The following is a 14,100-nucleotide window of genomic DNA, read 5'->3' on the forward strand; positions in this document are numbered from 1 at the left end:
ATGACCATTGGTAAAAATTAAGATATGGACTTACATGTTTGTATAAGATCACTTTTCACGGCAGATTGAATATTTTCTGGATTCTTTACATTAAACATAAACCAAATGGTTTTTAAAAGGTCATAATTATTTTTACAACAGGTGTTTTATTTTTCCCTTTCAGCAGTGATAAAATTATTCTCGTCGTCGTTCATTTTTACACAAAGATAAATCTTTGTTTAATAATCCACTTAACTCCTATTTACTGTCCAAGTCTTATAATTCACTCTTAACATAATATTTGTAGTTTTTATTTTATAGGTTTTGACATTCTGCACAAAAATACTGTTAATTTAATGTTAAGGTCCAGGCTGACTCTGACAAAGGGTGAAAATCAGTGAAAATGTTGTATTGTGAAAATGAACGGTGTACAGAATACATTTTCAATTGACATAAGCTATAAAAATAAATTGACAGATGCAACAAATCAACCATGTGTTTTAAGTTTTGGAGCAGACAGGTTTCCCCTTCTCTTAAGAAAAATGACCTGTTGAGGTATTAAAGCTTTTATTTTCAGGCTGTTGATTATAAGTACTTGCGGTTTAAAATGTATGTGAGCTGTGAGTTGTGTATCCTAAGTAACCAGTGAAATGACCTAAAAATCCAGTCTTATTGTTTCCGGAGTGAAGTCCCTTTCAGAGGTAAAGTGGTGGTGCTGTGTATTCAAGTTACATTTCATGGAAGTGGAGGCTGGGAGGACAACATGACCTATGCAGCCCAGAAATAGAACATGGTGGTCATGAAGTGGAAGTGTGAGGGAGGGCACAAACATACAGTATAACAGTATTGACACTAATTGTAACAGATAACATGTTATAAATACCTTTAATCCTTATGTCTTCTAGATGTGAAACAATGAGACTGATGCATCAAAGTTAACCTGTGCTAACCCTGCGATACTACTGTGCAGCTGTAGAGCTTCATTACTGATATTTTTTCTACTGTATTGTGAAGTATGTGATGCAGATTATGGGATTATGCTATATTTCTGTCACTGAGTTACCTTTCCTTTATAAACATCTTCTGTAATCAAACACCAAAATACTCAGATGGCATAATTTACTGCAACAAGAGTTGAAACAGACAGGAACATTCCAGGTGTCTTTCAACAAAACTACAAAGTGCAACTATTACAGACAAATCAGATAAACGCTTCATTATGTTATTGGTGCATGTTCATACTGATACTGATGCTTACTCACTTAACAAGCAGAACCCCTATAATTAGTTATAACTTTTCACAGCATACTGCCAAAGTTCACATTGTATTGGGAGAGTTGTTATCAATTTAAACATGAAGTTAAATGCTGAAGATGAAGTGGCAGTTGCAGGATCTCTGGTCTGTCATAAAGGCACCACTAACTACACTGCTCTTACAACTTGTGAGAGAAACCAACTGTAAAACACCAGATTAAGAGAAGGGTGTCACATGAGTGTGTGGCCATAAAAATACAGAGTAGTTTTCTATGAAAGTTAGAGCTGGAGGTGACTAAAGGCCTCCACTTCATGTACAAAGTTTATGTGAACAAACTCCATTTACTCTTAATTCAGCCCATACTGTCAAGGGCCCTCCAGGAACCAAGACACTTAAAATATCCAAATGTAATAAAGCAAACAACAGATTGATTTTAGATACTCAGAACATGAAAAGATGCTGTAGATAGTAGCACAGGAAACAATGTATGGTGTTTAACTGGTCTGGATATAACATTCTTCATCTGCAGTGGCTTGAAAATGACTAGCAATAAAATGCTCTGATCAAAAAAATGCTTTGATCAAGTGGTATTCAACTCAACACAATATGTTATATAAAGCAAGTGTTACAATTTGTGAACATAATTTAGCATGACAGAAAAGCCAAAAATCAAACAACATTCAACACATAACACTGAATGGAAACCGCTGGGAACCGCTGCTAGTTTTCAGCTGTTTCTTCATGTTACTGTTGCTCTATTTTGGCTCTAGACACAGCCTAGCCTAATAATGACCAACTAGACTCTGATCAGACACCCAAAGTATCAAAAGAAATGTGCACTATCCATACTTACCATAAGAAAATAAAGCAATAAAATGATAAATCAGCCTTAGAGTGGAATACATTCCTGAGTTGTACCTCAGCAGGTACAATACCATTCATTTCATATAGACGCTCCCCAAAACAGAGGTTAAGAAGTCCTGCAGATCATGAAACTTGAAGGTGCAGTTACAGTTTATAGACACCATGGGGTGCTGTTGCATATTCTGCCGGTCAGGCATTGGAGACGATGCGGCATGTTGTGGTAGTGATGGGCCAGCTGTGAGACTTGGCAGACTATTTCTTAATGATTCTGAAAGACTGCCAGGACCAATCAGACAACTAGTTGCTTCCACATTTAGACTGACTCAAAACTCTCTACTGTTTGTCTTTCTACTTCCTGTCAAATACCCTGTGCAGCCTGATCTCATCTCATCTAAAATTTGCACACTTTCAAAAAATTCAACCCTATCTCTTGACTTGCTCCCAATTCTGGTCTTTTTTTCATTACTATGAAATAATGATTAACCATGACTCTTCCTTCCCTCTATTCTGACACTGACACACTTCATGCCCTACCTATGTTTTATCCTGCCTCTTTCTCAGCCGGTTTCCACCTTTCTGTCTTTCTCTTTATGCCTGTTCCTCAGCTAAATTGCTCAACTTCCTGTCTGTTCTACCCATGACCTCCTATCTGACAGGTTTAGTTGTAGTGGAGATGTTCTGCCAGGGATGGCCTTCGTGTTGGAGGTGAAGGTCTCTCAGGATCTTGGTCAGGCTCATCATCAGGGGAGACAAGTTGCAGAGCCACTTCATTCTCATAGCAGAATGAGGAGTGTGAGCTTTCAGCATATTTCTGTTCAGCCAGCTCTTTAGCGCTGCACGAAGGTGTATTTGGAATTTCATAAGTTCGATGAAAGAACGAGTAGTCCACCTGAAAAAAGGGCAGAAGACAGGACTTTCAGTACAAATTTTTATTTCACAAAGTTATGGATGAATTGTATGGTATAAGTTAAAGGAGCTATGTTAGCAGTTCTAGCAGTTTGCTGATGGAATGTCATTTAGTTTTACTATTATCAGCTGTTGGAAATTGTAGCCCTTTGTATCCATTACACATTAGCTTTCAGAAGGCATTGGGATATGGTGATGGTGCCAGATGACAAATTAGGGGTCATTTTTTCTGAGTGAATAAGATACATCTTTGGGAAACAGCCTCTTGACATGACTGCAGCAATTGAAGCATAACTGAATGTAGAAAAAGTTGTGCGTGTTGATCTGATTGTTGACACTTTTTGCTTGGAACCAAAGGAGTACACCTAAAACACAATTATAAATGTGCTTCCTATGTAAAGGAGTAATGGAAACCACTTCACACATTGCATTTCAGAGAGGGAAGCATCCAAAAGCCTCTAACGATCCCTCTATCCTTTCTGTCTAACCTGGTAGCAGTCTTTCCTCTCAAAGAGCACTGGTTCAAATCGATGTCCCCAGAGGATTTCAGATGTCAGATAGGAGCTACGGCACTGTGTCGTCATGGCTGTGGCCTCCACCATGCCCTCGAGTATGACCACCACCTCCATCTCAGAGTCATTCTCCAGTGTCTTTTGGTCGATCTCGAAGAAGGGTGATTCCTCATTGATTTCGTGTACAATTGTCACTGGAGAGACCAAGAAGATGCGATCTGTGCCGGTGTCGAAACCCACGTTGATGTCAGCATTGTCCAGTGGGAGGAACTCTCCCTCATCTGTCACCCTGGGCTGAAGTTGAGAAGGTGGAGAAAAATCAACTTTCAGAATAAGGTATATGTTGCAAAATTAGATTTCAACCCAATAGAAAATATTAAGAGACTTCTAGAAGCACTATCCAATGATGTAACAAACAACCAGGACAGGTGTGACATGATCAAATAAATGAGATTATACTGTCATTCTGCCTATAATACATAAGACCCTGGTATAGAAAAATGTGTGAATTCATCTGTCATTTTAAATGTCTTACCCTGAGCCAAAAGCTTAGGATTTGAGTTTGACTGTACAAGTCTTTACTCATATCATCCATGCATAGGCTTATCATTCACTCAACCCTTACAATTCAACGGTGTCCGGCACCAGTATTTAGAATAGTATTTTTTTGATCCTTGCCAACATAATCCCATCTGGCCCATCTGAACTAAGAGATGGTTATGCTTTTATAATAGCGATCACATTTTCTGTGCCGGCCCCCCAATGATCCACAGATTTTGACCTTCTGGACAATTGTCACTAGATACACAAATGTATACACACTGCAATGATGATGACTAAACATTGTTAAATAAAGGGATCATGTCTAAAACTCTCCATTTAAGTCCAGACAGTAAGGTTCAGACAAACACACATGATACGATCACCTATCCCACACACAGTGCAAACAAGGGAAATGAGATGATGAAGGACAATGGTTCTCAGTTAAAGAATTGTGGGCAAGTTAATCCATGGTAAATCTTCCTAACCCCTGAGGGAAAATAAAACAAGCTCTCATTAACTACGGTCCAAAGAATACAGGCCAGATGGTCTCAGCTCTCTCTCTCTCACTACGGCAACCTTTTTCCTTCTACTGCTACCTCTCACAGTCTTTCACTCTTGTCACTCACTACTACTATTTTACCATCCCTTATCTGTTTTACCATATGTATTAAATCTCTCCTATGTATTTAAAAAATGCAAAGGCTTGTGATGTTTTTAAATGCCATGCTTTCCAACCTCTTTCTTTCATACGTAATTTACTTAACTTACTTTCAGCAGTTGTGCTCGTACATGTGCCTCTACCAGGTGGCTCTTGCGTAGGTTTCCAACCCTCCACATCATGCAGAGCTTTCCATCCCTTAACGCCACCACAGCTGTTTCAGAGAACACCAAAGTCTCGTTGCGCTTCTTGGGCTTGGCAATCTTTGCCATGACTGCCCCGATGATGAAGGCGTCAATAATGCAGCCCACAATGCACTGCAAAACGACCGCCATCACCGCCAGGGGACATTCTTCGGTCACGCTTCTGAATCCGTAACCGATGGATGTCTGTGTCTCCAAGGAGAATAGAAAGGCCGCCATGAAGCTGTTCACCTGGAAGAAGCATGGCTCCTCAACCACAGCCTTTCTATCAGACTCTACACCAGACCCGGTCTCTCCTGATCCTGGAGAGGAATCCGAGCTTGGTTTAAGTCGGATGGAGAGGTCCCCATGTGCAGAGGCAATAAGCCAGAAAGCAAATCCAAAGAGCAGCCAGGAGAGAAGAAAGGAGAGGGTGAAGATGACCAGCATCCACCGCCAGCGGATGTCCACACAGGTGGTAAAAAGGTCACTGAGGTAACGCTGGCCCCTTTCGCTCATGTTGACAAAGGTGACGTTGCAGCGTCCGTCCTTGCCCACAAAGCGTTGTCGGGGCCGGCGGCTTGAGCGCCTGTTGCGCCGGCGGCTGGCAGTGGAGGGGGAAGAGAGAGAATCCTGATTCGAAGAAGGCCAGCCTTTCCCTCTTCCTCCTACATTACTGCCTTTTCCACTCTTTATCCCAGAGCATATTCCCCCTGCTCTCACCCCGCCTTCTCCTGCATCTCCCCCAACTGGCTCTCCAATTGCGCTCTGCCTCCGTGCATTGTTGGTGTTGGTCTGAAGAGGTAGAGTTTTGCCGTTCAGGGCATGGGTCGGGGAGGGGCTTGTTGGGGTCCCTGACCCTGTTGGACTCCCCCCTGCTCCAGCCGTGTCTGCAGCACTCTGTGCCAGCCTCATGACCTCCTCTTCCTCCACTGGCCCATCAACCACCGCACTGAAGCGGCGTTTAACACGTGCCGCTCCCATCATGCACTTTCAAGTTTTGTTAGCTCCAATGAAGGAGATCCTTGGTATTCCTCAGTGTGCCTTGATTTGATTGTTCTTGTTTTTTTAAGTAACTTGATACAGTCAATTTAAATGTTTTGGGAAAGGATGGTCTTTCAATCTGTGTTAATCCAAAGATAACAGCAAGTCCATAGTGTCTGGTGATAACCAGAGCCTAGTTCCCTCCAAGGCCATTGTTCAATCACTTGTTCTTACACCAACTTGTAGTGCTGATTTCAAGGACAGTATCTTTTTACAGAGATAGATTCCTCAACAAAAGCTATGCTTTCTTGAATTAGTTCCAGAGATGCAATAATTAACAATCCAATTCCTTAAATAAAACTCACAGAAGTAATGTGAGTAAAGCTGAAAAGAAGGAAGTCAATGGAAATCAAAGGAGTCTATACCTGTGAGCCCAAGATTGAGGGAAGGTTGACAAGGACTGATATGGGAGGATTGATCTCAAACATCATCACAAAAGCATGCAGGATAATTTTTTTCAGTCGAAAACAAAAAGGGAAGCCTCCAGCAGGCACCAGTTCACAAAAACTATGAACTCAATATGCAATAGAACTGTACGGGCACAGATGTTACTATGTAAAGGATATAGAGCTCATTGCAGGGTATCTTACACAATATTTTGACAAGATGCAAACAGGACAGACATCTAAATTGGACAATGTAATAACATATTCATGCAGTCAAAAAGGGAAAATAAATCATGCCAAATCTTACAATTTTCCATGTTCACAACCTCTTGGCATGGGCATGAGGAAATAAAGAACACAGTACTTTCAGTACATCAAAGCAATAAATACTGTAGACACAATTTTGTAAGCAGTTTCATCTCTTTTAACAGACTTAAGCTATACTCAACTTGCTATAAGTTGCCTTCACAAGTCAAGGAAACATTTTTGCCTGTCTTGAAGGTGCCAATTGATATAATAACTTTTGGATTGCCATTTCCAGTTCACTCATGTTACTGCTTTAACTACTTCACTTTTTCTTTTTAAAGGTCTACTTATCCGTTTGATGGCCATTGTCAATTTGGTTAACACTTTTTTTGCGTACTGAGAGGATAAAACTGACCTTAACTACACTGCTGTTTGCAATCACCTGCAACAGTTAGTCTTTCAGAGCAGACATACCTCATGTGAGCTCATTATTACAGCTGACAAATCATCAATGCCTGACAAAAGATAAGAAGGGAAGAAAACAACAGAGATTACTTTGATTCAACTCTGACCTTAATCATGTTCATAGTTAAATATGTAAGATTTATAAGGAGAGAAAAGTTAAGCTCACATGTCACCTGTGAAAGTTTTCTACAATTTCACAGAAGTTTGGTGCCAAAGTGGAGAGATCAGGAGTACAACTGAGAAGAATGTATGCACTTGGTTTGAGATTGTAGTCTTTACTCGGGGTCTCTGTTTGAACCAGATCCCAGAGGCTACCTGAACATAAGAGAAACTTTCTGCATACAAAAATTAAAGATTATTTCATATCGATGCAAGAGAAACTTTAAGTGTACCATGAATAACATCTACAAAGCTTGCATAAGCATGCATAATTCCTTAATAGGTGGAAACAATTTTAAACAATAGAGGATTGTAAACACCTGGCAATAAAAAGGTTATGCTTATACTTTAAGTATTTACCTTGCCCAACCATTTCCAGAGAACTTTATAAATGAATCCTGACAGATTCTCAAGAGTATGCACATCCAGTGTATAACAGTGGAAACAATCAATCGTTCATCTATAACCCTGCTCTGCGGTGAGTACTAAATGAACTGAAAAACAAAAGCGATTCCTATAACTGTGATTATATAGTAAAAGCCATTTTATCCAGCAGCATGGCAAACAAAATCCTACAACAAATAAAAATGGGGAAAAAGATCCCTCCTGAAGTGTGAGGTGACATAAGGGTTCATCTTTGCTTGTGTGTTGACTTCCTTTTATGACACATAGTCAGTTGAAGCAATGAGCTTTTGGGGAAAGACTCTTGGGAGCAGACAATCAGGAGAGTCTGCTGGTTTTTCAGTCCTCTTTCCTGGATCTAGGTGGTAGTTTGTTTCCCTTTACTTAGGTCTTCTTGTTAATATGCTGCAAGTCTTGAAAAGAGAACAAAGAAGAGACATTTAAACTGATGTAATTGTTTAGGTTTCATGTCTCAAAAAAGGTCTTTGTTAATAAAACATTCATGTTTTGTATCAATTCAAAATAATAAATATGCAGTTTAATTTTTTTAAATGGTCATACCAAAGTTTTCCTGTGAACAGTCTGGATAAACTTCTCCAAGATGAAAGTGAACCTATGGAAGGATGGAGTCTGAACAGAAACAGAGAGAGAAGGAAACAAGTTATTTGACATATATACGCTTTTCAGTGTATCTGAATCTATGGGAATATACATCACTATCAAGTGCATCTTATACTCATAACAGCATGTTTCTTTATATTGATGGACACAGACCTTTTGGGAGAAGATTGGGGAATTATTTGATTTTAAAGAAGCCTCTGATGGGTAAAAAAAAAAATCTGATGCATTATATTTGGTTCATGATAACACGTAGTACAGGGTGACTAATCTTTGGTGAATAAGTAATTGTGGATTAAAGCCCATTAGGGCTGAAACAATACAATGTTTTACACAGAATTCCAGCCATGTAGAACAACTATTGGAAATAAGCTGCGAATAGCCATATATGTCCAAAAACCTACATTTACCAGCAATAAAACACAGGAAAACCCCCAAGAAAACTATAACCCAACAAAGTAAATTCATATATTTAAATTGATAAAATTATTGATATAATCATAGACTTTTAGACCATGCATCGATGCCAACCTTTTGCACTTTGAGGGAATGGGGAAGAAGGGGAGACAGAACAACCCCTATAAATACATTTACCAGTCTTTTCAGACATATGAGTCTCTGGCGCTGTCTAAACATTTCACTTTTTGTTATACTTGTTGTTATAATTTATATTTTATACCACATAATATTTGCTTCTACATTATTTCCATCTATAGAGCCAGCACCAGCAGCAGAGTCCTTCCTATTCCTCCTGTCACTCGTGGTTTAATTTTCTATTGACTTTATCCTGATCAACTTGTGGGACACTACAATGCCAATTGATGCCATGCTCACACGCTCTGGGAATTCGCCTGTGCACATTATGCTTCTGCTGACCGTCAACCCTCCTCCTCTGGCAAGTACAATAGTCACCTTTTTTCACAGAAGTTTAAATTCAGCTATGTTTCCTCTCATTCTTTTAAAATAAGAAATGTGTTTTCCTGCGTCTCAACAAATTTAAGTTGCATCTCAATTACAGAACAATGTGTTTATTATATATTGGGCATTTTTCCCAACTAGACACTTTGGCCAATGATATCTTTATCTTCCAGACAATTGAAGATAAAACCAGCGAAAAGCTGGTAGATATCTGTTAACGTGAGTTCTGCCCCTCACACTCACAGACACGCACATACACACTAGCAGATATTGCCTAAAATATAACAATCCAACAGCAGATATTTTAATTTGACTGCAGTGAGTCCGGTCAGCAGGTGTAAGAACAAAGAGCATAGTAACACAGTCAACATAGTATACTAAATAAATGTTCTGTCCAATGAACTTAAAACATATTTATTTTGGCCTGTGGGAAATGTTACAGCCATAAAGGTAAAAATAAACCTAATAAATAAATTGGGAGCATACAAAATGTCTTATTAAAGTACTTGGTTAATGGCCAGAATAATTGATGGAATACTCGATTACTAAAAGAATCCATTACTGTAGTCCCAGAGCCAATAGAGGGATAGAACTGGGTGGGATTTTCTTGAGTAAAGGTTATACTGGGATGTGGCTCCAATGAAGGACTGGGATAAATCAGTGCTCTGTGTCAACGGGGGGTGAAGAGGTAATATGTCTCGCTGTGGAGATGGTGATATGCTGTGGATTACAGCTGCAATTGTGACTCTGGTAACCTCCCAAATGGTTTTGCTAATCCTCTGAGGACTTATGTAAGAGCCACCACTTTTATAGAAAGTGGCAAGAATATCGTTTTGCATCCTTTTGCCTGGTTAATTCAACAGAGTCTGCTGCATAATAGTAGAGTAAATCACAAATTTAAACAAGGAATGGAAGACTTTAGACAAGAGTTCAAAAGCTGCTGGTTTAGGAAAATCTGCAATGACAGAAATTTGATTTACATCATAAGCTATCATATATTTAACTAAAACAATTGTAACATTCAAATCACCTCAAAAAAACAAGACACCACTAAACATTTAATTGACAATCCATTCTTAATGAATAAAAAAATGAGATTGTAATGTTGATCAAAGAGTTTCCAATTTCTTGTGGTCAGGAGCAAACCTTAGCTAGCACAGGAGTCCCTGCTGCCCAGAGAGGTTTGTTGTGTGTTTCCGGGCAATGTGTTTCCTCTTGTGACAGCATCGCTTGCATTTGGTTTGCGCTTATTCTGCTTACCCATCTTTCCAAAGTCATTCTTTGTTTGTTTGACTAACATTACAGCACATTCTGATAACTGCTTGCCATTATTTTCCAGGCACTTGGACATAAACAGAGTCAAAGATGTTCCATGATAATTTCAAGATAAAAGTGCAACTTGAGGGGGTTATGTGTGTGTGTATGTGTATTCACATATTTTACAGGTTTAATGTGTGCATTTTTTTTTTTGCATTTTGGCCTTTAATGGATAGGACAGCTGAAGAGAAACAGGAAATGTGGGGAGCAGAGAGTGGGGGAAGACATGCAGAAAATGGTCGACCAGCCGGGAATCAAACTGGCGACCTCTGCGACGAGGACTATAACCTCTAAACACTTAGACCGCTAGGCCACCAGCGCCCCTAATGTATGCATTTTTACTATCATCAGTATGATATACTGACGTGTTGGATCAGACAGTTGGAGTCAAACTCTTTGTGTGGTCCAACTCCAGATATATCACTCTGTTATGCTGAATTGCACTTTAAAGTGCGTATTTGCACTATTTTGTATATCTGATGCTCTTGTGATGTTCTGTGTCTTCATTGTCATGCTATCATGATGTATTGTTTCCATCTGTTGTTATTTATCTTCGTTTGTTATGAACTCTGTTTTGACTACAGATGAAAATAAGCCTTATGGCTTACTCTGGAGTCCTTACATGGAATCTAGGCTAAAATGTTAATTATTATGCACTGTCTCCTTAAGTAAATACATATAAAAAGTATTTTATTTTGGTAATGTTGTATTGTTAAACACCAAATAAATAGATCCATACACCGATACTTCATTCTTGTCCCCTGATGATTTTACTATTATTTATTTTTAAATATTTATTTTATTTTATCTTTTTACTTTTAAACATATTTCTAATTTTCCTTTTCTTTTCTGTTTTATTATATTTGTCATTTTAATTGTGTTTTTTTTATGCTTGTCTGAATGTTTTCAATGCTTTTAATGTTTTAATGTAAAGCACATTGAGTTGCCCTCGTGTATGAAATGTTCTATACAAATAAAGTTGCCTTGCCTTGCCTTGATGTGGTGACCAATCATGCACAGATGGTGTTTTTTTGTGGCAGAAAGGGGTTCATTCTACTGATTTCAGTCATAGGCTCTTATAAGTCATCTCCCTTAGATCCTTAGTTTATTTCTACAAAGCTGCAGATCATATCCATCAATGTTTTTATATTCTGTATATCCCAGTGGTCTTTCATGGTCCTGGTCTTCACAAAATGCAGATTGTTCTTAACTTGTGCTGCTCAATGTTCAGCCTCTGTGTGAGGAGATGGTCCTGACCTTGAGGCCTTAACTGTGGCTGCTGCCAACACCAGCAAATAAACACGTTCTCAGGTCTGCTATCTTTGTGATTAGGTTGAAGTGTTGCTGGACAACTAACATTAGCAGCTTGAGAAGGTGCTGAGGGATGTGTGTGTTTTTGCGTTTGTGCGTTTGTATTTGTTTGTGTGTGTAGAAGGAAGCCATGCGAGAACATGTGTCCTGTACTGCCTAACCTTATCATGGTGAGGTGGCATGTCTCAAATAACTTCTCATGTAAGAACATTCATGCAGGGGTGTCTGCGAAAGTTGTCCGTGTTGAGTTCGCACTATCAGGATCCCCAGAACAATACCTGACCAGCAGTGCAGCATTATGTGATAAGTTGGAACAGGTTGGGAATTCTAATCTTGGTGGTTCCTTCAATCAAACATACACACAATGAAAATGAATGGCACATTATAAAGCCAAATACACAACATGCAATACATGTGAAAAGCATCTTAATCATGGATGACAGTTCCCTGAACCTGACATCCAGCATTTATGATCCCAGGTGTTTGAATGTGATTTTGAATAATACTAAGTTAGGACAGTTCAAAACATATTTGATACAAATACAATTATTTATTAACCATTCTAGAGCTTTTATGATATGTAAATATATTTATCAGTCAGGTAAAGGGAAGTAGTAGGTAACAGGGTGAAATGCTTTAAAACTCTTCTCTTGTTTTTTTGTACTTTCTGTAATAATTCTCATTAATTTTGAAATAAATGTAACAACTTTATCAACATCAGCTAAAATTGAATGCCAAAAACTTATACTGAGAAAGCATGTTCAGTCTTAATGATTTTGTGGTTCTACATCCAGGTCTCCTGCATTATTCTTAAATGGCCACTGATCATAAGTGCAGCAAAAGCAGCTCCAGGGGACTACTAGATGTTGAAGGCCATCTTTTGGAATCGTCTGTCTAATTTTTCAAGAGTTCTGAGAATTAAATGAGCCAAATAGGTGTACAGCCACACATTTTCACATTTCTGAAGGACTGCATTCATCCACACCATCTATCCTTTCCTTTTTCATTGTCGGTGTCTCATAATGTATTCTCTCTCTTTGTAGCACCTCCCCTGCCCTCGTTCTATCCAGATTATCTGTCCATATTAAGGTGTTATGTGGCCAGATTAGATTTGCAGGGAGTATGATTTCATTGTCATTGAAAACGCACTGAATAAATTATGTTCCTTATTCTGCTCTGTCACTCCCCCTTTGTCACATGTGATCTGTTGTGTTTCCTTTTTTTATTTCCCAAAAACAACTACTCTATAAAATGTTGTTCAAAAGATAATACTGCTCCGTTAAGTATTTTATTTGTGGTAAAAATAGGCTGCATAGTTCCATGGCCTGTAGTTTTATCAGCTGTGTACACACAATCTCCAATAAAAACTCTACATTGCACAACACAGTACAAATACAGAGACATCAATACATGTAATTGATCAATGGGAGTTACAAACCAGGGCACAGGCTGCATAGCTCTCACAGTGTCACATTTCTGTTTCATGGGCCTGTTTTCTACATCATACATCTACTAATGTTCACTTCACAAAGCTGGTTATTTCATGTTCAGAGTGCACAACAGGGCTACTGCCACGAGTGTAACAGGGATGCCTAAAAATATCAAACTTACACCCAATGATATAACAACGCCACAATGACCTTTAGCTTATCAGATCAATGCTCTGCTAGGGAAGTGTTGATCTAGCAGCATCAGTCAGGGCATCGGAGCATGAAAAAGGAATGGAAGTAAAAAGTGAAATCAAGCTGAACGTAAAAGGCATTTGATGTTTAGTCTGAATTATATATGAATACTGTGGGTTTTTTTCAGAAATACTGATATTTGACATTATTTGTGATATTTTTCAAACCCTTCCAACCACTTTTCTATTCTAAAATGTTAAAGTGGATGACCATAATGGTGTTGTGTATATTGTTTTATAATGTCAAATAGTCAAATAACTTTTATACAAACACAACTGGTTTCACTATTTTGTACTATAGAACAGAATAGTAAAGGTTTCTGAAAACACCTTCCTAAATATATTATTGTCTTCTTTTGTGACTGTGATTTTCAATATCTTTCAAGGTATTAACTTTTTTTTAATACTTCAAAATATATAAATGGGCTTCAAGAAACACTAATCAACAAATTGCTTCTTTATCTTTTTTTATATCTTATATTTATAATTTCATCCCTAAGTTTATTTTCCAAAAGTAGGCCAGTAAGTTGTATGCTGTGAGATCTATCACTTACATACAGAATATCTTTTAGTGTGTTATAATAAACACAAAAACATGATCACTCTTTAACCATGGCGTGGTTAAATCTGAGCTCTGTTGTGATGAGCAACACA

General features: G+C 38.4%; 1 protein-coding gene across 2 annotated transcripts in view; it reads right to left on the reverse strand.

The window, feature by feature from the left end:
• Positions 1 to 1,081: 1,081 nt before the first annotated feature.
• The window catches only part of kcnj14 (potassium inwardly rectifying channel subfamily J member 14), a 40,121-nt gene continuing 27,102 nt past the window's right edge, over positions 1,082 to 14,100 (reverse strand). The window contains exons 3-7 of one of the 2 annotated variants that reach the window (XM_034698625.1): positions 8,163 to 8,231; positions 7,207 to 8,014; positions 4,828 to 7,090; positions 3,493 to 3,810; positions 1,082 to 2,987 (exon numbers count right to left, since the gene is read on the reverse strand). In XM_034698625.1, coding sequence (XP_034554516.1) covers positions 2,757 to 2,987; positions 3,493 to 3,810; positions 4,828 to 5,886 — 1,608 coding nt within the window. In that variant the 5' untranslated portion in view covers positions 5,887 to 7,090; positions 7,207 to 8,014; positions 8,163 to 8,231 and the 3' untranslated portion in view covers positions 1,082 to 2,756. Of the gene's footprint in view, positions 2,988 to 3,492; positions 3,811 to 4,827; positions 8,015 to 8,162; positions 8,232 to 14,100 lie in introns of both variants that reach the window. The other variant, XM_034698626.1, reaches the window with a different exon arrangement.

This window comes from Notolabrus celidotus, chromosome 12 (assembly GCF_009762535.1).
Source record: "Notolabrus celidotus isolate fNotCel1 chromosome 12, fNotCel1.pri, whole genome shotgun sequence".
Classification (NCBI taxonomy): Eukaryota; Metazoa; Chordata; class Actinopteri; order Labriformes; family Labridae; genus Notolabrus; species Notolabrus celidotus.